This window comes from Oncorhynchus tshawytscha, unplaced genomic scaffold (genome assembly GCF_018296145.1).
Source record: "Oncorhynchus tshawytscha isolate Ot180627B unplaced genomic scaffold, Otsh_v2.0 Un_contig_7957_pilon_pilon, whole genome shotgun sequence".
Classification (NCBI taxonomy): domain Eukaryota; kingdom Metazoa; phylum Chordata; class Actinopteri; order Salmoniformes; family Salmonidae; genus Oncorhynchus; species Oncorhynchus tshawytscha.
This window is the reverse complement of record NW_024609337.1, coordinates 30,724-54,599: the sequence shown is the minus strand read 5'-3', so window position 1 is coordinate 54,599 and position 23,876 is coordinate 30,724. Positions and strand designations below refer to the sequence as shown.

At 48.0% G+C, this 23,876-nt stretch overlaps 1 protein-coding gene and 1 long non-coding RNA gene across 2 annotated transcripts in view; one reads left to right on the top strand and one right to left on the bottom strand.

Annotated features, from left to right (window-relative positions):
- The window catches only part of pcca (propionyl-CoA carboxylase subunit alpha), a 57,341-nt gene extending 37,379 nt beyond the window's left edge, over window positions 1-19,962 (top strand). The window contains exons 14-21 of the mRNA XM_042314903.1: window positions 139-207; window positions 312-387; window positions 1,364-1,577; window positions 2,747-2,849; window positions 5,151-5,303; window positions 13,190-13,330; window positions 15,946-16,023; window positions 19,042-19,962. Coding sequence (XP_042170837.1) covers window positions 139-207; window positions 312-387; window positions 1,364-1,577; window positions 2,747-2,849; window positions 5,151-5,303; window positions 13,190-13,330; window positions 15,946-16,023; window positions 19,042-19,110 — 903 coding nt within the window. The 3' untranslated portion in view covers window positions 19,111-19,962. The remainder of the gene's footprint in view (window positions 1-138; window positions 208-311; window positions 388-1,363; window positions 1,578-2,746; window positions 2,850-5,150; window positions 5,304-13,189; window positions 13,331-15,945; window positions 16,024-19,041) is intronic.
- Window positions 19,679-20,238, bottom strand: LOC121844619. The gene is made up of 2 exons (XR_006082068.1): window positions 19,881-20,238; window positions 19,679-19,804 (listed from the first exon to the last, which is right to left on the bottom strand). It is a non-coding gene; the product is annotated as an uncharacterized LOC121844619 (long non-coding RNA).
- Between the last annotated feature and the right edge of the window lie 3,638 nt (window positions 20,239-23,876).

The following is a 23,876-nucleotide window of genomic DNA, read 5'->3' as shown; positions in this document are numbered from 1 at the left end:
TGTAGTCATATATTGACATGTAGTCATACTGACATGTAGTCATATATTGACATGTAGGCATACTGGCATGTAGCCATATATTGACATGTAGTCATACTGACATGTAGTCATACTGACATGTAGTCTTCTCTCTGTCAGGTGCGTGTGGACAGTGGCATCCAAGAAGGAAGTGACATCAGTATCTACTATGACCCAATGATCTCCAAGGTCAGCTACTGTGTTCTCCCTCAAACTGCCCAACACAATCACATTGCCCTTTCCAGTATGTTTTACTGATATATAATGTGAATGTCCCTCTGTGCTCGCCGTAGCTGGTGACCTATGGCGCCACGCGCGCTGAAGCCCTGCAGAGGATGGAGGCGGCTCTCGATAACTACGTCATCAGAGGTAAGGCACTCACACACTCACACACTCACACTCTCACACACTCACTCACTCACTCACTCACTGTGTGTTGGGTGTTAGAGCTTTCTGGAAGCATCTTCAGTACCTCAAGACTCTGACATTTTCTGTATAGCTACACACATGTAGAGGTTCTAATCTCTACCGGTCTCTGTCTGTTGTTCCTGTGTGTGTGACTGTCCAGGGGTCTGATCTCAACCTGTCTGTGTGACTGTCCAGGGGTCTGATCTCTACCTGTCTGTGTGACTGTCCAGGGGTCTGATCTCTACCTGTCTGTGTGACTGTCCAGGGGTCTGATCTCAACCTGTCTGTGTGACTGTCCAGGGGTCTGATCTCAACCTGTCTGTGTGACTGTCTGGGGTCTGTTCCTGTCTGTGTGACTGTCCAGGGGTCTGATCTCAACCTGTCTCTGTCTGTTGTTCCTGTGTGTGTGACTGTCCAGGGGTCTGATCTCTACCTGTCTCTGTCTGTTGTTCCTGTGTGTGACTGTCCAGGGGTCTGATCTCTACCTGTGTGTGTGACTGTCCAGGGGTCTGATCTCTACCTGTCTCCGTCTGTGTGACTGTCCAGGGGTCTGATCTCTACCTGTCTCTGTCTGTGTGACTGTCCAGGGGTCTGATCTCAACCTGTCTCTGTCTGTGTGACTGTCCAGGGGTCTGATCTCTACCTGTCTCTGTCTGTGTGACTGTCCAGGGGTCTGATCTCAACCTGTCTCTGTCTGTGTGACTGTCCAGGGGTCTGATCTCTACCTGTCTCTGTCTGTGTGACTGTCCAGGGGTCTAATCTCAACCTGTCTCTGTCTGTTGTTCCTGTGTGTGTGACTGTCCAGGGGTCTGATCTCTACCTGTTGTTCCTGTGTGTGTGACTGTCCAGGGGTCTGATCTCTACCTGTTGTTCCTGTGTGTGTGACTGTCCAGGGGTCTGATCTCTACCTGTTGTTCCTGTATGTGTGACTGTCCAGGTGTGACCCACAACATCCCCCTGCTCAGAGAGATCATCACCCACCCTCGCTTCATCTCTGGTGACATCACCACTAACTTCCTGCCAGAGGAATACCCAGAGGGGTTCAAAGGTCACCAGCTGACCTCCGAGGGTCGCAGGGAGCTCGTCGCCACCGCAGCTGCTCTCTATGTCTCCGCACAGCTCCGCTCCCAGAGGTTCCTGGGTAATCTCAGGTAAATTAAACCAATTCAAATAACTGTAGGAACTAATTGTAGGAGTTGGTGCTGGAACAGCACATAGATGAAGCACCATCTTGGTCAGGTTGATACTGTAAAATATGTTTTTAAAAGATTTAACCTGGTTAAATCAAACAGAGAGGAGGTAAAAACACCAAGAGGTTCTAGTTGACATCAGAAAGAGCTAAAGCTCTCATTGTTCCTCATGTGTTAATTATTGTGCTGTTTCACTGTGTCTGAATGTCCATTGTCTGTTTTTACAGAGGTTATTATTGTGTTGTGTGTTTAAACCAGTGTTTTACATGTTCCATTGTTTGTAGCACCGGCTCAGTCCTGCAATATGTCACCAGTTAACAGAGCTGTATCCTAGCGTGGCGTAGCAGTCTGCTGGTCAAACTGTTAGACTTGATTCTCTCTGTCAGCCCTGCCATCTGTCTAAACATCTGGCCACATTTTCTTCTTTCTTTTTCGGATCGTTTCCTTTCGTTGTTCATGAACCGCTGGGGGTCGGTCTTTGTAGTTGCAGTCAGTGGTAGAGGCCCCCTCCCTCCCTCCCCCTCCCTCCCTCCCTCCCTCCCTCCCTCCCTCCCTCCCTCCCTCCCTCCCTCCCTCCCTCCCTCCCTCCCTCCCTCCCTCCCTCCCTCCCCCCTCCCTCCCTCCCTCCCTCCCTCCCTCCCTCCCTCCCTCCCTCCCTCCCTCCCTCCCCCTCCCTCCCTCCCTCCCTCCCTCCCTCCCTCCCTCCCCCTCCCTCCCTCCCCCTCCCTCCCTCCCTCCCTCCCTCCCTCCCTCTCAGAGCAGGGATACACTGCTTATAAACATTTATATCTTTTGAATTTCTGGTTCAAAATCTAAACTTGTATGTTTTGGAGCTGTTGATTATGTTAATTTATACCATGCTCATTTCAAGTGTCTTTGTTAATAGAAGTTGTATTAGGAAGGTTGGCTGAGAGGTCAGCTGGCTGTGATCTCCTTGGTTCAGCTTTGTAACAGAGCAGCAGACTGGTCTCTGGTGTCGGGAGAGAGAGGAGGCAGCTGTCAGTCAGTGGAGGAGCTGACTCTGTTTATACAGCTTCCTCTGACCCTCAGAGAATAGCTCTCTGAGACTGATACTAATGGGAAAGTGGTGTGTGTGTGTGTGTGTGTGTGTGTGTGTGTGTGTGTTTCAGGGTGTCCACCACCCCCCAGGAGCAGAGACAGTGGGAGCTGTGTGTAGAGTTGGAGAAGGGAAGTCACACGGTCGCTGTGTCACGCTCTGGATCCACGTTCACTGTGAGCCACACACACACACACACACACACACACAGTGGGGTCCGAAATGATTGACACCCTTGATAAAGATGAGCAAAAAACTGTATAAGGTAAATTATTTAAATACTGAGATCTAATTTATGCAACAAAAAGGGGATATTATATTATTTTATACTAATATAATTACTCAAAGAAAGACATTTTGTTTAACCAGTTATTTTAGTTTTTCTCAAAGGTAGGGATCAACATTATTGACACCCCTGTTTTTAATACATTTGAATACTTCACCTTGCGGGGATAACAGTAAACAGCCTGTCTCTAAAATGTTTTAGGAGAACACATTAGGAGGGGGTTGCAAACCCCCGAGCTGACAAGGTACAAATCTGTTGTTCTGCCCCTGAACAGGCAGTTAACCCACTGTTCCTAGACCAGTTAACCCACTGTTCCTAGACCAGTTAACCCACTGTTCCTAGACCAGTTAACCCACTGTTCCTAGACCAGTTAACCCACTGTTCCTAGACCAGTTAACCCACTGTTCCTAGACCAGTTAACCCACTGTTCCTAGACCAGTTAACCCACTGTTCCTAGACCAGTTAACCCACTGTTCCTAGGCCAGTTAACCCACTGTTCCTAGACCAGTTAACCCACTGTTCCTAGGCCATCATTGAAAATAAGAATTTGTTCTTAACTGACTTGCCTGGTTAAATAAAGGTTAAATAAAGGTTAAATAAAGGTACAATAAAATAAATAATGGAAAAAAAAAAGAAAAAATGTATCATGGTGTCAATCATTTGGGACCCCACTATATATCCCTGTGGTTTGGTAGAGTGAATGAAGGCAGTCGGCCCTTCTCTCTGTGAGGGGGCTTGAATGGAGCTGAGGTCCAGGTGGTGAGGGGGAGGAGGGGTTGTCCTGGCCGACAGACATCACTCGGTGGCTGGGTGTTTAGACACCTGCAGTCCCTGGTCTGGTGGGTTGTTTTCCTTGAACCATGATAACATGTGCTCCTAATCAGCCTCTCCTGGTCACCCTGAACCGCTGAACCACACATCAAACTAGCGGTTAGTACCCCCCAGGAGAGGAACGACTGGTGCTGGGTACTGTGTTCTTTCCCTGGTTCTATCTTCTAGTAGTGGATACTGGGTCTCTCCCTGGTCCTCTAGTAGTGGATACTGGGTCTCTCCCTTTTCCTCTAGTAGTGGATACTGGGTCTCTCCCTTTTCCTCTAGTAGTGGATACTGGGTCTCTCCCTGGTCCTCTAGTAGTGGATACTGGGTCTCTCCCTGGTCCTCTAGTAGTGGATACTGGGTCTCTCCCTGGTCCGCTAGTAGTGGATACTGGGTCTCTCCCTGGTCCTCTAGTAGTGGATACTGGGTCTCTCCCTGGTCCCCTAGTAGTGGATACTGGGTCTCTCCCTGGTCCTCTCCTCCTAGTAGTGGATACTGGGTCTCTCCCTGGTCCTCTCCTCTCTAGTAGTGGATACTGGGTCTCTCCCTGGTCCTCTCCTCTAGTAGTGGATACTGGGTCTCTCCCTGGTCCTCTCCTCTAGTAGTGGATACTGGGTCTCTCCCTGGTCCTCTCCTCTAGTAGTGGATACTGGGTCTCTCCCTGGTCCTCTCCTCTAGTAGTGGATACTGGGTCTCTCCCTGGTCCTCTCCTCTAGGTCCTCTCCTCCTCTCCTCTAGTAGTGGATACTGGGTCTCTCCCTGGTCCTCTCCTCTAGTAGTGGATACTGGGTCTCTCCCTGGTCCTCTCCTCTAGTAGTGGATACTGGGTCTCTCCCTGGTCCTCTCCTCTAGTAGTGGATACTGGGTCTCTCCTGGTCCTCTCCTCTAGTAGTGGATACTGGGTCTCTCCCTGGTCCTCTCCTCTAGTAGTGGATACCTCTCCCTGGTCCTCTCCTCTAGTAGTGGATACTGGGTCTCTCCCTGGTCCTCTCCTCTAGTAGTGGATACTGGGTGTCTCCTCTCTCCTCTAGTAGTGGATACTGGGTGTCTCCTCTGTCCTCTAGTAGTGGATACTGGGTGTCTCCTCTCTCCTCTAGTAGTGGATACTGGGTCTCTCCCTGGTCCTCTAGTAGTGGATACTGGGTGTCTCCTCTGTCCTCTAGTAGTGGATACTGGGTCTCTCCTCTGCCCAACAGTACTATCTGATGCTGTTATTTTCCCAAGTGGTTCAACATAGCTGCTCCTCCTGCTGTCAGGCTGCAGACTGTCTCTTCCAGCATATCAAACTGCAGTCTCTCCACATGGGAAGCACATGTCTTGTATCAGAATAATAAGTAGAGTGTAGTAATGAAATGACCCTCTGACCCCCTGGCAGGTGGAGGTGGATGGAGTTACGGTGGAGGTTAGTGGAGAGTGGAACCTGGCCTCAGCCCTGCTGCCTGTCACCATCAACAGAACCCCCAGGGTTCTACAGTGTCTGTCTAGAGACGCAGGAGGAGACATCACGCTACAGTACCTGGGCACACAGGTGAGTCACCCCTTTATTCTGGTGAATGTATGAATCTTGTGACTTAGTGGTCGTGTGTACGTTTTTCGTGTATGTACACACATTTAGTGACGTTCCTCTTATCTGTCGATCCAAGTCGTCGTCAGTTCCCCGCCTACACATCCCCATCCAGCCTAGTCCCAGACCCCCAATACCCCCCCAGACCCCCACACTACACAGAATGTCAGGAAGAGAAGACCATCCGTTATGTATCAGAGGCTTTGAAAGGAGCCAGCTATAAACAGCTCTGTGCTGCTCACACCCTGGGGGGAGGGGGGGGCTTTGAACGCAGGCTCCACAGGAACTTGTCACGGGGCGACATCACTTCCCTTTCCTTTAGGGACCTGGGGCTGGGCTGTGGGGGTCTGATCGGGCATGGGGGGTTGGGAGGAGGTTGATGAGGGGCTCAGTAAGTACCTCTGTCCTGTCCCCTGCTGCGTCAGCTGGAGGATTCTGTCTTTGTGTTGGAGAGGAGGAGACACCCCTGCTGAGCTGCTTCCAGGCTTCCTCTCCTGAGGACATGGAAGACCACTGTGTATCCCTTACCACTGTGTATCCCTTATCCCTTAGCTCTCACTGCTCCTGGGTATGTTCTAGTCTAGCTCATCCTGGGTATGTTCTAGTCTAGCTCATCCTGGGTATGTTCCAGTCTAGCGCATCCTGGGTATGTTCTAGTCTAGCTCATCCTGGGTATGTTCTAGTCTAGCTCATCCTGGGTATGTTCTAGTCTAGCTCATCCTGGGTATGTTCTAGTCTAGCTCATCCTGGGTATGTTCTAGTCTAGCTCATCCTGGGTATGTTCTAGTCTAGCTCATCCTGGGTATGTTCTAGTCTAGCTCATCCTGGGTATGTTCTAGTCTAGCTCATCCTGGGTATGTTCTAGTCTAGCTCATCCTGGGTATGTTCTAGTCTAGCTCATCCTGGGTATGTTCTAGTCTAGCTCATCCTGGGTATGTTCTAGTCTAGCTCATCCTGGGTATGTTCTAGTCTAGCTCATCCTGGGTATGTTCTAGTTCTAGGGTATGTTCTCATCCCTGGTATGTTCTAGTCTCAGCTCATCCTGGGTATGTTCTAGTCTAGCTCATCCTGGGTATGTTCTAGTCCAGCTCATCCTGGGTATGTTCTCATCCTGGGTATGTTCTAGTCTAGCTCATCCTGGGTATGTTCTAGTCTAGCTCATCCTGGGGTATGTTCTAGTCTAGCTCATCCTGGGTATGTTCTAGTCTAGCTCATCCTGGGTATGTTCTAGTCTAGCTCATCCTGGGTATGTTCTAGTCTAGCTCATCCTGGGTATGTTCTAGTCTAGCTCATCCTGGGTAGCTCATCCTGGGTATGTTCTAGTCTAGCTCATCCTGGGTATGTTCTAGTCTAGCTCATCCTGGGTATGTTCTAGTCTATGTCCTGGGTATGTTCTAGTCTCATCCTGGGTATGTTCTAGTCTAGCTCATCCTGGGTATGTTCTAGTCTAGCTCATCCTGGGTAGTCTAGCTCATCCTGGGTATGTCTAGTCTAGCTCATCCTGGGTATGTTCTAGTCTAGCTCATCCTGGGTATGTTCTAGTCTAGCTCATCCTGGGTATGTTCTAGTCTAGCTCATCCTGGGTATGTTCTAGTCTAGCTCATCCTGGGTATGTTCTAGTCTAGCGCATCCTGGGTATGTTCTAGTCTAGCTCATCCTGGGTATGTTCTAGTCTAGCTCATCCTGGGTATGTTCTAGTCTAGCTCATCCTGGGTATGTTCTAGTCCAGCTCATCCTGGGTATGTTCTAGTCTAGCTCATCCTGGGTATGTTCTAGTCCAGCTCATCCTGGGTATGTTCTAGTCTAGCTCATCCTGGGTATGTTCTAGTCTAGCTCATCCTGGGTATGTTCTAGTCTCCTGCTGTTCTATCCTGGGTATGTTCTAGTCTAGCTCATCCTGGGTATGTTCTAGTCTAGCTCATCCTGGGTAGTTCTAGTCATCCCTGGGTATGTTCTAGTCTAGCTCATCCTGGGTGTGTTCTAGTCTAGCTCATCCTGGGTATGTTCTAGTCTAGCTCATCCTGGGTATGTTCTAGTCTAGCGCATCCTGGGTATGTTCTAGTCTAGCTCATCCTGGGTATGTTCTAGTCTAGCTCATCCTGGGTATGTTCTAGTCTAGCTGGGGACATGAAGTCCCTCAGTAGTACAGAGTTCAATAACATCAATAACCAGCTGGAAAAGAAACCAGACGTAGGTCTCCTGTTGCCCTCCAGGCCTGGAGTTGAATAGACCTTTAGTACGGCTGGTTTCAGAACAACACCTAGTTACCAGGCTGGTTACAGAACAACACCTAGTTACCAGGCTGGTTACAGAACAACACCTAGTTACCAGGCTGGTTACAGAACAACACCTAGTTACCAGGCTGGTTACAGACCAACACCTAGTTACCAGGCTGGAGTTGAATAGACCTTTAGTACGGCTGGTTACAGAACACCTAGTTACCAGGCTGGTTACAGACCAACACCTAGTTACCAGGCTGGTTTACAGACCAACACCTAGTTACCAGGCTGGTTTACAGACCAACACCTAGGCTGGTACCAGGGCTGGAGTTGAATAGACCTTTAGTACGGCTGGTAACAGAACAACACCTAGTTACCAGGCTGGTTACAGACCAACACCTAGTTACCAGGCTGGTTACAGACACCTGGTTAGTTACCAGAACAACACCTGGTTAGCCAGGCTGGAGTTGAAGAACAACACCTAGTTACCTGGCTGGTTACAGAACAACACCTAGTTACCTGGCTGGTTACAGGCTGGTTACAGAACAACAGTTACTGGTTAGATCAACACCTAACCTGGTTGGTTGACCTGTATCTGAACTGGGGTGACAATATGAGGGCTGTTAGTTACTTCTGTTTCCTGGGAAGAAATCCTGTCGAAGCCTTCATTTCCCCAGGCCATCCCAACGCTCCCATTCCCCACACACCTGACGCTCCGGATTACAGCCCTGATTTACGAGTCCAGCCTGGGTTTCCCTCCCCGCTCCTGGTTTTCCAACAAGGGATTGTCAGCCTTGGGAATCAATGACTGTTTGTTTGGGGGTGTCCTTTGGGGGTACCCCGGCCAGGGGTTATTTTAGTCACTTTGATGGTGTTGTGAAGAGGATGACCTGTGTGTGTGTGTGTGTGTGTGTGTGAGTCCGCTAAATACAGTCTTATGAGGGCAGGGTTCCAGGAGTGAGGAAGGTAAACCGACAAGGATGCATGAGGTCATTAACATGGTGGGTGGCTTCCTAATGTTATTGTACTGTGACCTTCATATACAGGTCAGTGACTGGGATCCTCTACTAGTAGTGTGACTGGGACCAGCTACTATAGTAGTGTGACTGGGACCCGCTACTATAGTAGTGTGACTGGGACCCGCTACTATAGTAGTGTGACTGGGACCCGCTACTATAGTAGTGTGACTGGGACCCGCTACTATAGTAGTGTGACTGGGACTACTAGTAGTGTGACTGGGACCCGCTACTATAGTAGTGTGACTGGGACCCGCTACTAGTAGTGTGACTGGGACCCGCTACTAGTAGTGTGACTGGGACCCGCTACTAGTAGTGTGACTGGGACCCGCTACTAGTAGTGTGACTGGGACCCGCTACTAGTAGTGTGACTGGGACCCGCTACTAGTGTGTAGTGTGACTGGGACCCGCTACTAGTAGTGTGACTGGGACCCGCTACTATAGTAGTGTGACTGGGACCCGCTACTATAGTAGTGTGACTGGGACCCGCTACTATAGTAGTGTGACTGGGACCCGCTACTAGTAGTGTGACTGGGACCCGCTACTATAGTGTGACTGGGACCCGCTACTAGTAGTGTGACTGGGACCCGCTACTAGTAGTGACTGGGACCCGCTACTAGTAGTGTGACTGGGACCCGCTACTAGTAGTGTGACTGGGACCCGCTACTAGCAGTGTGACTGGGACCCGCTACTGGCAGTGTGACTGGGACCCGCTACTGGCAGTGTGACTGGGACCCGCTACTGCCTGGGACCCGCTACTGTAGCCTGAGACCAGTGTTAAGCCTGGACAATGCTCCACCTAGCCTAGACCAGTGTTAAGCCAGGACAATGCTCCCCTAGTCTAGACCAGTGTTAAGCCAGGACAGTGCTCCACCTAGCCTAGACCAGTGTTAAGCCAGGACAATGCTCCACCTAGCCTAGACCAGTGTTAAGCCAGGACAATGCTCCACCAGCCTAGATCAGTGTTAAGCCAGGACAGTGCTCCACCTAGCCTAGACCAGTGTTAAGCCAGGACAGTGCTCCACCTAGCCTAGACCAGTGTTAAGCCAGGACAATGTTCCACCTAGCCTAGACCAGTGTTAAGCCAGGACAATGCTCCACCTAGCCTAGACCAGTGTTAAGCCAGGACAATGCTCCACCTAGCCTAGACCAGTGTTAAGCCAGGACAATGCTCCACCTAGCCTAGACCAGTGTTAAGCCAGGACAATGCTCCACCTAGCCTAGACCAGTGTTAAGCCAGAACAATGTTCCCTTCCAACCTAGACCAGTGTTAAGCCAGGACAATGTTCCACCTAGTCTAGACCAGTGATAAACCAGGATAATGCTGGGACATTTTCAGCTTCCAGGAATTGTGTACGGATCCTTGCGACATGGAGTGTGCATTATCATGCTGAAACATGAGGTGATGGTGGTGGATGAATGGCAGGACAATGGGCCTCAGGACCTCCTGGCAGTATCATTCAAATTGCCATCAATAAAATGCAATTGTGTTCTTTGTCCGTAGCTTAAACCTGCCCGTACCATAACCCCACCGCCACCATGGTGCACTCTGTTCACAATGTTCAGCAAACTGCTCACCCACACGACGCCATACACCCTGTCTGCCGTCTGCCCGGTACATTTGAAACCGGGATTCATCCAGCATGCCAGTGGTCATCGAAGGTGAGCGTTTTACCCACTGAAGTCGGTGACGACGCCAAACTGCAGTCAGGCCAAGAGCCTGGTGAGGATGACTAGAACACAGATGAGCTTCCCTGAGACGGTTTCTGACAGTTTGAGCAGAAATTCTTTGGTTGTGCAAACCCACATTTTCCTCAGCTGTCCGGGTGGCTGGTCTCAGATGATCTCGCAGGTGAAGAAGCCAGATGTGGAGGTCCTGGGCTGGCGTGGTTACACGTGGTCTGCGGTTGTGAGGCAGGTTGGACATACTGCTGTGTCCCGTGTGGCTCATTTGATAGAGCATGACGCTTGCAACGCCAGGGTTGTGGGTTCAATACCCACGGGGAATATGAAAATGTATGCACTCACTGTAAGTCGCTCTGATAAGACCATCTGCTAAATTACTCAAAAGTAAAAAATGTAGAATGTACTGCCAAATTCTCTAAAATGACGGTGGAGGCGGCTTATGGTAGAGAAATGAACACTCTGGCAACAGTTCTGGGATCTTTTATTTCAGCGTATGAAACATGGGACCAACACTTTACATGTTGTGTTTTATATTTTTGTTCTGTATAAAAGGACTGAGTTAGGAAGGTATTTTGTTATTAAGCTGTTATCAAACTTCAGTATCCAGCTGCTCATTGAATCTCACCACAGATATCTGCCAGCAAATATGTATTGTACCCCTCCCTCCCTCCCTCCTTCCTTCCTTCCTTCCTTCCTTCCTTCCTTCCTTCCTTCCTTCCTTCCTTCCTTCCTTCCTTCCTTCCTTCCTTCCTTCCTTCCTTCCTTCCTTCCTTCCTTCCCTCCCTCCCTCCCTCCCTCCCTCCCCCTCCCTCCCTCCCTCCCTCCCTCCCCCTCCCTCCCTCCCTCCCTCCCTCCTCATCTCACTCTCCGGTCTCCCTCCCTCCCTGCCTCCTCCCTGCCTCCCTCCCTCCTCCCTCCTCTCCGGTCTCACCCTCCTCATCTCCCTCCTCACCTCATCTCACTCTCCGGTCTCACCTCTCCCTCCCTCCTCATCTCACTCTCCGGTCTCACCTCTCCCTCCCTCCTCATCTCACTCTCCGGTCTCACCTCTCCCTCCCTCCTCATCTCACTCTCCGGTCTCACCTCTCCCTCCCTCCTCATCTCACTCTCCGGTCTCACCTCTCCTCCCTCCTCATCTCACTCTCCGGTCTCTCCTTCCCTCCTTCCCTCCTTCCCTCCTTCCCTCCCTCATCTCACTCTCCGGTCTCACCCCCCTCCCTGCCTCCCTCCCCTCCTCCCTGCCTCCCTCCTCCCTCCCTCCCTCCCTCCCTCCCTCCCCCCTCCCTCCCTCCCCTCCCTCCTCCCTCCTCCCTCCCTCCCTGCCTCCCTCCCTCCCTCCTCCCTCCTCCCTCCTCCCTCCCTGCCTCCCCCTCCTCCCTCCCTCCCTCCCTCCCTCCCTCCCCCCTCCCTCCCTCCCTCCCTCCCTCCCTCCTCATCTCACTCTCCGGTGTCACCTCTCCCTCCCTCCTCATCTCCTCCCTCCCTCCCTCCCTCCCTCCCCCTCCCTCCCTCCCTCCCTCCCTCCCTCCCTCCCTCCCTCCCTCCCCCTCCCTCCCTCCCTCCCTCCCTCCCTCCCTCCCTCCCTCCCTCCCTCCCTCCCTCCTCATCTCACTCTCCGGTCCCCTCCCTCCCTCCCTCCCTCCCTCCCTCCCTCCCTCCCTCCCTCCCTCCCTCATCTCACTCTCCGGTCTCACCTCTCCCTCCCTCCTCATCTCACTCTCCGGTCTCCTCCCTCCTCATCTCACTCTCCGGTCTCACCTCTCCCTCCCTCCTCATCTCACTCTCCGGTCTCCTCCCTCCTCCCTCCCTCCCTCCCTCCCTCCCTCCCTCCCTCCCTCCCTCCCTCCCTCCCTCCCTCCCTCCCTCCCTCCCTCCCTCCCCTCCCTCCCTCCCTCCCTCCCTCCCTCCCTCCCTCCGTCCTCATCTCACTCTCCGGTCTCACCTCTCCCTCCCTCCTCATCTCACTCTCCGGTCTCACCTCTCCCTCCCTCCTCATCTCACTCTCCGGTCTCACCTCTCCCTCCCTCCTCATCTCACTCTCCGGTCTCACCTCTCCCTCCCTCCTCATCTCACTCTCCGGTCTCACCTCTCCTCCCTCCTCATCTCACTCTCCGGTCTCACCTCTCCCTCCCTCCTCATCTCACTCTCCGGTCTCACCCCTCCCTCCCTCCTCCTCATCCCTCCCTCCCTCCCTCCCTCCCTCATCTCCCTCCCTCACCCTCCCTCCCTCCCTCCCTCCCTCCCTCCCTCCCTCCCTCCCTCCCTCCCTCCCTCCCTCCCTCCCTCCCTCCCTCCCTCCCTCCCTCCCTCCCTCCCTCCCTCCCTCCCTCCCTCCTCCCCCCTCCCTCCCTCCCCTCCCTCCCCCCCCTCCCCTCCCCCCCTCCCTCCCTCCTCACTCTCCGGTCTCACCCCTCCCTCCCCCTCCCTCCCTCCCTCCCCTCCCTCCCTCCCTCCCTCCCCCTCCCTCCTCATCTCACTCTCCGGTGTCACCTCGTTGCCCGGCGCCAAGCGACCGTTGGCTGTTCTATTTATTCGGCCTGCTGCTTCGTGAAGTTTCAACTCTTAACGAGGGAGAAACCAGCCACTCAGTGCTAGCTATGTGTAAGACATAAATTAGCCTAATGAGCTAATTAAAGGATTGGCATGAAATAGCCTGATGAATGAACCCACTGGCAGTAATGCAGTAGTATTGATTCACTAAGCCAGGGACAGGGATATAGACCGACATGAATGATGTTGGGTGCTGCCACCCGGTGGACCCAAGGAGAACAGCATCAACACAATAGGACTTTCAGAATAATGAATGTGGAGTGTTTGTCTTTATTTGTCTTTCATTAGTTTTACAACATGGGCCTAATTTGTGGACTTGTATATGTAATGAATTGATAACTGTGAATTGACCCCCGACCTCTGTCTCTTGTGTGTTCAGTTTAAGGTGCGTGTTCTCAGTCAGCTGGTATCCACGCTGAGCGCTCACATGCCTGAGAAGGTTCCAGAAGACACCAGCAGCATCCTCCGTTCTCCGATGCCTGGCTCCGTGGTCGCCGTGTCTGTCAAACCTGGAGACGTGGTAAGAACATACATGTTACATAGAACCCACATAGATCCGAGACACTGGTACATAGAGCATCCTGAACAGAGCGGTAGCATCATGCCTGGTACGTAGAGCATCCTGAACAGAGCGCTAGCATCATGCCTGGTACGTAGAGCATCCTGAACAGAGCGGTAGCATCATGCCTGGTACGTAGAGCATCCTGAACAGAGCGCTAGCATCATGCCTGGTACGTAGAGCATCCTGAACAGAGCGGTAGCGTCATGCCTGGTACGTAGAGCATCCTGAACAGAGCGGTAGCGTCATGCCTGGTACGTAGAGCATCCTGAACAGAGCGGTAGCGTCATGCCTGGTACGTAGAGCATCCTGAACAGAGCGGTAGCGTCATGCCTGGTACGTAGAGCATCCTGAACAGAGCGGTAGCGTCATGCCTGGTACGTAGAGCATCCTGAACAGAGCGGTAGCGTCATGCCTGGTACGTAGAGCATCCTGAACAGAGCGGTAGCGTCATGCCTGGTACGTAGAGCATCCTGAACAGAGCGGTAGCGTCATGCCTGGTACGTAGAGCATCCTGAACAGAGCGGTAGCGTCATGCCTGGTACGTAGAGCATCCTGAACAGAGCGGTAGCGTCATGCCTGGATCTGTGGTGACTGTCTGTCAAGCCTGGAGATGATGTGGTAAGGACATGTTACATGTTAAACACATACATGTTGTTGCTGGACATGAGTTGTCACATGTTACATGTTAAACACATACATGTTGTTGCTGGACATGAGTTGTCACATGTTACATGTTAAACACATGCATGTTGTTGCTGGACATGAGTTGTCACATGTTACATGTTAAACACATACATGTTGTTGCTGGACATGAGTTGTCACATGCATGTTGTTGCATGGTCACATGCATGTTGTTGCTGGACATGAGTTGTTACATGCATGTTGTTGCTGGACATGAGTTGTCACATACATGTTATGCATGTTGCTGGACATGAGTTGTCACATGAGTTGTCTGGACATGAGTGTTACATGCATGTTGTTGCTGGACATGAGTTGTCACATGCATGTTGTTGCTAGACATGAGTTGACATGAGTTGTCACATGCATGTTGTTGCTGGACATGAGTTGTTACATGTTACATGCATGTTGTTGCTGGACATGAGTTGTCACATGTTACATGTTAAACACATGCATGTTGTTGCTGGACATGAGTTGTCACATGTTACATGTTAAACACATGCATGTTGTTGCTGGACATGAGTTGTCACATGCATGTTGTTGCTGGACATGAGTTGTCACATGCATGTTGTTGCTGGACATGAGTTGTCACATGCATGTTGTTGCTGGACATGAGTTGTTACATGTTACATGCATGTTGTTGCTGGACATGAGTTGTCACATGTTACATGTTAAACACATGCATGTTGTTGCTGGACATGAGTTGTCACATGCATGTTGTTGCTGGACATGAGTTGTCACATGTTACATGTTAAACACATGCATGTTGTTGCTGGACATGAGTTGTCACATGCATGTTGTTGCTGGATGTTGTCACATGTTGTTGCTGGACATGAGTTGTTACATGTTACATGCATGTTGTTGCTGGACATGAGTTGTCACATGTTACATGTTAAACACATGCATGTTGTTGCTGGACATGAGTTGTCACATGCATGTTGTTGCTGGACATGAGTTGTTACATGTTACATGCATGTTGTTGCTGGACATGAGTTGTCACATGTTACATGCATGTTGTTGCTGGACATGAGTTGTCACATGCATGTTGTTGCTGGACATGAGTTGTCACATGTTACATGCATGTTGTTGCTGGATATTAGTTGTCACATGCATGTTGTTGCTGGACATGAGTTGTCACATGCATGTTGTTGCTGGACATGAGTTGTCACATGTTACATGTTAAACACATGCATGTTGTTGCTGGACATGAGTTGTCACATGTTACATGTTAAACACATACATGTTGTTGCTGGACATGAGTTGTCACATGTTACATGTTAAACACATGCATGTTGTTGCTGGACATGAGTTGTCACATGCATGTTGTTGCTGGACATGAGTTGTCACATGTTACATGTTAAACACATGCATGTTGTTGCTGGACATGAGTTGTCACATGCATGTTGTTGCTGGACATGAGTTGTCACATGCATGTTGTTGCTGGACATGACATGTTACATGCATGTTGTTGCTGGACATGAGTTGTTACATGTTAAACACATGCATGTTGTTGCTGGACATGAGTTGTCACATGCATGTTGTTGCTGGACATGAGTTGTCACATGCATGTTGTTGCTGGACATGAGTTGTCACATGCATGTTGTTGCTGGATATTAGTTTCGCCACCTCATCCATCAATGATTTAACCTTGTAAATCAGCACTCAATGATGGAGATGGAATGCTGGTTTATCAATATTGCATGTGGCGTCTGGCGCCAGTTAATGCATATGTCTGTCTGTCTGTCTGTCTGTCTGCCTGTCTGTGTGAGTGAGTCAATGCATCTGTCTGTCTGTGTGGAGTGAGTCAATGCATCTGTCTGTCTGTCTGTGTGGAGTGAGTCATGCTATAGACGCTACATCATTGTATGTAGTAATGATGTGTTGTTGTTCCCCAGGTGGCTGAAGGCCAGGAGATCTGTGTGATCGAGGCCATGAAGATGCAGAACAGCTTGATTGCTGCTAAAGCTGCCAAGGTCAGGCCAATGGACACCCCCCCCATTACACTAACCTACACTACAACACATTACCACACCCCCATTACACTGACCTACACTACAACACATTACCACACCCCCATTACACTAATTACACTGACCTACACTACAACACATTACCACACCCCCATTACACTAACCTACACTACAACACATTACCACACCCCCATTACACTGATTACACTAACCTACACTACAACACATTACCACACCCCCCCATTACACTGACCTACACTACAACACATTACCACACCCCCATTACACTGACCTACACTACAACACATTACCACACCCCCCCCATTACACTGACCTACACTACAACACATTACCACACCCCCCATTACACTGACCTACACTACAACACATTACCACACCCCCATTACACTGACCTACACTACAACACATTACCACACCCCCCATTACACTAACCTACACTACAACACATTACACATTACACTGACACACCCCCCATTACACTAACCTACACTACAACACATTACCACACCCCCATTACTAACCTACACTACAACACATTACCACCCCCCATTACACTAACCTACACTACAACACATTACCACACCCCCCCATTACACTAACCTACACTACAACACATTACCACACCCCCATTACACTAACCTACACTACAACACATTACCACCCCCCATTACACTAACCTACACTACAACACATTACCACACCCCCCCATTACACTAACCTACACTACAACACATTACCACCCCCCCCATTACACTAACCTACACTACAACACATTACCACACCCCCCCATTACACTAACCTACACTACAACACATTACCACCCCCCCATTACACTAACCTACACAACACATTACAATTACACAACCTTACCACCCCCCCCCATTACACTAACACAACACATTACCACCCCCCATTACACTAACCTACACTACAACACATTACCACACCCCCCCATTACACTAACCTACACTACAACACATTACCACCCCCCCATTACACTAACCTACACTACAACACACATTACACACACACCCCCATTACACTAACCTACACTACAACACATTACCACCCCCCATTACACTAACCTACACTACAACACATTACCACACCCCCATTACACTAACCTACACACACATTACCACCCCCCATTACACTAACCTACTACAACACATTACCACCCCCCCATTACACTAACCTACACTACAACACATTACCACACCCCCCATTACACTAACTACAACACATACAACACACCCCATTACACTACCTTACACCCACACACCACACACACTACACACACGCTACATTACACTAACCTACACATACAACACATTGCATTACACACACCCCATTACACTAACCTACACTACAACACATTACCACACCCCCATTACACTAACCTACACTACAACACATTACCACACCCCCTACTGTATTACACTAACCTACACTACAACACATTGCCACCCCCCATTACACTAACCTACACTACAACACATTACCACACCCCCATTACTACACACCTGCACTACACACACTTACACTAACACTACACTACAACACATTACTACACACACACTACTGCATTACTACACACACTATTACACTAACCACACTACACACACATTACCACACCCCCATTACACTACTACACTACAACACATTACAACACCCCCATTACACTAACCTACATTACACCACATTACTACACACTACTACTACACACACTACTACACACACACACTACTACATACTACACACACACACACACACTACTACATTACTACACACAGTACTACACACACTACACACACACACACACACACACTATGCATTACTACATTACCACACACACGCTACTTACATTACCACACACACACTACTACATTACCACACACACACTACTGCATTACTACACTCACACTACTGCATTACTACACACAATACTATACCACTACACACACACTACTGTATTACTACACACACACACTACTGTATTACTACACACACACACTACTGTATTACTACACACTGCACACACACTACTGTATTACTACACACACACTACACACACTACTGTATTACTACACACACACTACACACAGTACTGTATTACTACACACACACACTACTGTATTACTACACACACTACTGTATTACTACACACACACACTACACACACTACTGTATTACTACACGCACACACCTGCATTACCACATACACAACTGTATTCCTACACACACACACACACACACACACACACACACACGTACTACATACACACTACTGCATTACATTACTACACACACACATTACACACACACTACACATTACATTACTACACACACACTACTGCATTACTACACACACACTACTGCATTACTACACACACACTACTGCATTACCACACACACACTACTACGTTACCACACACACTACTGTATTACTCCACACACACAATTGCATTACCACACACACAATTGCATTACTACACACACTTCTATATTACCACACACACTAGTACATTGCTACACATACTATTACATTACAGCACACTACACATTACTATATTACCAGATACTCTACCACATTACCACACACTCTACCACATTACCACACACTCTACCACATTACCACACACTACTATATTACCACACTACTACATCACCACACACTATGACATTACCACACACACTTTACTACATTACCACACACACTGCTTCATTGCCGCACACACTTAACTACATTACCCCACTACTGCATTACCACACATTGCTACATCACCACACACTTGCCTACATTACCACACTGCTACATTACTACACACTGCTACATTACCACACACTGCTACATTACCACACACTGCTACATTACCACACACTACTACATTACTACACACTACTACATTACCACACACGCACTGAATTACTTTCCTCTACACATCACCACAGTCAGATGGCTAGTTTCTATGACAACATACCTTTGTTCTTCCCTCCCAGGTGAAGAGTGTCCACTGTAAAGCAGGAGAGACTGTTGGAGAGGGAGACCTTCTGGTCCAACTGGAGTAGGATCTAACCTACGACCTCTAACCTCTGCCCTCCCACCTCTGACCTCGCTCGCCAGGGATTGGCTTCGAAGTCCGGTTGAAGGAATTCTGGGACAAAGGAATGAACAGAATACTAGTAGACTAGATGGACCGTTCCCCAGTCTGTCCTTGTTGTTTTGTTCTGATGTTTGGGTCTTCCTGTGGTACTAGTAGGCTACACTCTCCAGTATTGGCTTCTGGGATTCGCTCGTTCTAGGAATTTTCCACTGAAAAAAACTGAAAAACAAGATGGACGCTGTGGACCTGTTTTAGTGCCTTCAACCTCTGAAAGGAGGATTGTCCTGTTAAATATGATGAATACTGTATATATCACTTAGCTACATGTCACTAATCATGTGTAATGTACTTCCTCACTAGCCTGGTCTCAGATCTGTTTGTGCCATTTTGCCAGGACGTCCGGGACCAGGCTAGCGCCTCTCATTTCAACGTAATGAAACACTTGTGTATCAGAGTTTAGAAACCTGGTTATAGTAAAACGCTACTCTCTTAGGTGGAGTTATGTTTGCCTTTTTAAAGGAGATGTCTCAACCCCAATTTCAGCCTTTGTCCAACCCCTTGACATTGGAAAGAAAAAAATGCATTCAGGTGAGAAGTTGTGGATGGGGCGGGACTTGCTCATAAATATTCATTTTGGGGGCGGGTAAATGTAGTTGTACCTGATCCCAACACTCTCTCACTGGGCGGGACTTGCTCATAAATATTCATTTTGGGGGCGGGTAAATGTAGTTGTACCTGATCCCAACACTCTCTCACTGAACTTACCAGGAGTCCACTGACACGCTCTGATAATAAAATCATGTGCATTGCGAACAAATACGTCTCTGGAAAGTTCACAGTTGTTATGTGGTGACTTCCTGACATCTATTGCCACTTGCAGTGTAAGTTCGAATCCCTTATGGGGGGTATGCTGCGGTACTGCGGTATTGTGTTGGGAGGAAAGTGCAATCATCACCTTGTAAATGAAGGGGCTCAACTCAATCCAAACCGCATTGCAGTATTTACGCAGTATCTCTTTTTTCCTATGGTCAAATTAACACAGACTGGTCTTGGGTACTGTATGAAAACCTACAACTACTACCAGGGCGACCCCTCTCACAGGTATGCTTTCACTTTTCAGAATTAGAAGTGTGTGTGGTGTGTGTGTGTGTGTGTGTGTGTCACGGGATGAATATAGGAAATAAAGGATTTGAAGAAAAAATCTATCTTCCCCAGTTGGGATTAGAACTCACAACCATTGAACTATGAGCCAACTGTAGCAGACTGCTCCACCAATCAGTTAACATGACCACTGTCATCTATTTCTTTTTACGATGGATGTAGCTACGAATACAGTTGAAGTCTGAAGTTTACACACACCTTAGCTAAATACATTATAACTCAGTTTTTCACAATTCTTGACATTTAATCCCAGTAAAAATTCCCTGTTTTTGGTCAGTTAGGATCACCACTTTATTTTAAGAATGTGAAATGTCAGAATAATAGTAGAGAGAATGATTTATTTCAGCTTTTATTTATTTCATCACATTCTCAGTGAGTCAGAAGTTTACATATACTGAATTAGTATTTGGTAGCATTGCCTTTAAATTGTTTAACTTGGGTCAAACTCTTCAGGTAGCCTTCCACAAGTTGGGTGAATTTTGTCCCATTCCTCCTGACAGAGCTGGTGTAACTGAGTCAGGTTTGTAGGCCTCCTTGCTCGCACATGCTTTTTCAGTTCTGCCCACACATTTTCTATTGAATTGAGGTCAGGGCTTTGTGATGACCACTCCAATACCTTGACTTTGTTGTCCTTAAGCCATTTTCCCACAACTTTGGAAGTCTGCTTGGAGTTATTGTCCAAGACCCATTTGCGACCAAGCTTTAACTTCCTGACTCATGTCTGGAGATGTTGCTTCAATATATCCACATAACTTTCCTCCCTCATGATGCCATCTATTTTGTGAAGTGCAACAGTCCGTCCCGCAGAAAAGCACCCCACAACATGATGCTGACACCCCCGTGCTTCATGGTTGCGGTGATGTTCTTCGGCTTGCAAGCCTCCCCCTTTTTCCTCCAAACATAACGATGACCATTATGTCCAAACAGTTCTATTGTTGTTTCATCAGACCAGAGGACATTTCTCCAAAAAGTGCAATCTTTGTCCCCATGTGCAGTTGCAAACCCTAGTCTGGCTTTTTTTATGTTGGTGTTGGAGCAGTGGCTTCTTCCTTGCTGAGTGGCATTTCAGGTTATGTCGATATAGGACTCGTTTCACTGTGGATATACAGTGCCTTGCGAAAGTATTCGGCCCCCTTGAACTTTGCGACCTTTTGCCACATTTCAGGCTTCAAACATAAAGATATAAAACTGTATTTTTTTGTGAAGAATCAACAACAAGTGGGACACAATCATGAAGTGGAACGACATTTATTGGATATTTCAAACTTTTTTAACCAATCAAAAACTGAACAATTGGGCGTGCAAAATTATTCAGCCCCTTAATTAAGTTAATACTTTGTAGCGCCACCTTTTGCTGCGATTACAGCTGTAAGTCGCTTGGGGTATGTCTCTGTCAGTTTTGCACATCGAGAGACTGAAATTTCTTCCCATTCCTCCTTGCAAAACAGCTCGAGCTCAGTGAGGTTGGATGGAGAGCATTTGTGAACAGCAGTTTTCAGTTCTTTCCACAGATTCTCGATTGGATTCAGGTCTGGACTTTGACTTGGCCATTCTAACACCTGGATATGTTTATTTTTGAACCATTCCATTGTAGATTTTGCTTTATGTTTTGGAATGTAGACCAACACCTCTAAATCATGATATGTTTCTAGTTGTTGTTCGGAGCTCATTTTGTAATAAAAGAGAGATGATTGGAACGATGTTGAACTACACGGTCTGACTCAGATGTACCCGAGCTGAACCACAGAATAAAATTCCTTGTTTTACATATCAACACTTTTCTTTAACATATATTTATACTAATCATAAACTAAATATGTCCCCATGGAACAATGTATTCAGTGACTGAAGGCATGTGGTGTCCTTTTCACAGAGCACTGTGGTTGGCTTAACTCAGGGGTCAGGTAGGTTCTGGGGGGGTCATCGTCATGGTTACCAGATGCACACTGTTTTGATTGGAGGTACTTCACTCAGAACCAAAAACATCTGGAAGCATCTGAAAAGCAGTCTCTTCTCTCGTTATGTTCCATTCAAACAACACCCTCTGCTGCTCTTCAGTTTTCACTCCAACAACACCCTCTGCTGCTCTTCAGTTTTCACTCCAACAACACCCTCTGCTGCTCTTCAGTTTTCACTCCAACAACACCCTCTGCTGCTCTTCAGTTTTCACTTCAACAACACCCTCTGCTGCTCTTCAGTTTTCACTCCAACAACACCCTCTGCTGCTCTTCAGTTTTCACTCCAACAACACCCTCTGCTGCTCTTCAATTTTCACTCCAACAACACCCTCTGCTGCTCTTCAGTTTTCACTTCAACAACACCCTCTGCTGCTCTTCACTTTTCACTCAGGCTACTTGCTGTCACACATGAAGCCCTTTTACTGCCATTGGTGGTGTTATCAAAGATCATATGGATTCACTTCTCATAGAGATGCCAACCTGTACTAAAATGGATGGACCTGACAGGAGAGACAGGGTTTTGAGTCAAATCCATTTCAACCTGCTCACTGTGTTCTACTAGAGACACATCATGATTTAACCTTTGTGTTTATAAATGACTCTGGGAAGACGTAAAACTGTTTATAAATGACTCTGGGAAGATGTAAAGCTGTTTATAAATGACTCTGGGAAGATGTAAAGCTGTTTATAAATGACTCTGGGAAGATGTAAAGCTGTTTTATAAATGACTCTGGGAAGATGTAAAGCTGTTTTATAAATGACTCTGGGAAGATGTAAAGCTGTTTATAAATGACTCTGGGAAGATGTAAAGCTGTTTATAAATGACTCTGGGAAGATGTAAAACTGTTTATAAATGACTCTGGGAAGATGTAAAACTGTTTATAAATGACTCTGGGAAGATGTAAAGCTGTTTATAAATGACTCTGGGAAGATGTAAAGCTGTTTATAAATGACTCTGGGAAGATGTAAAGCTGTTTATAAATGACTCTGGGAAGATGTAAAGCTGTTTATAAATGACTCTGGGAAGATGTAAAGCTGTTTATAAATGACTCTGGGAAGATGTAAAGCTGTTTATAAATGACTCTGGGAAGATGTAAAGCTGTTTTATAAATGACTCTGGGAAGATGTAAAGCTGTTTATAAATGACTCTGGGAAGATGTAAAGCTGTTTATAAATGACTCTGGGAAGATGTAAAACTGTTTATAAATGACTCTGGGAAGATGTAAAGCTGTTTATAAATGACTCTGGGAAGATGTAAAGCTGTTTATAAATGACTCTGGGAAGACGTAAAGCTGTTTATAAATGACTCTGGGAAGATGTAAAGCTGTCTGTGATGCCTCTGCCATGTCTCAGAGTTGACAGGAAGGAATCATATTCCAATATGAATAATTCAACTGTTAATGTGTTACCACATACTTTAGGCTACTCCAAACTAACCACGGGTCAGTGGCGTACAAGTCAAGCTCTTCAGAAGGAGACGGCTTGTGTTTTGTATTGAAACTTGTCTGCATCCCAAATAGCAACCTGTTCCCTGTGCAGTCCACTAGTTTTGACCAGGGCCCATCAGGTTCTGGTCTAAAGTAGTGCACTATGTAGGGAATAGGGTGCCATT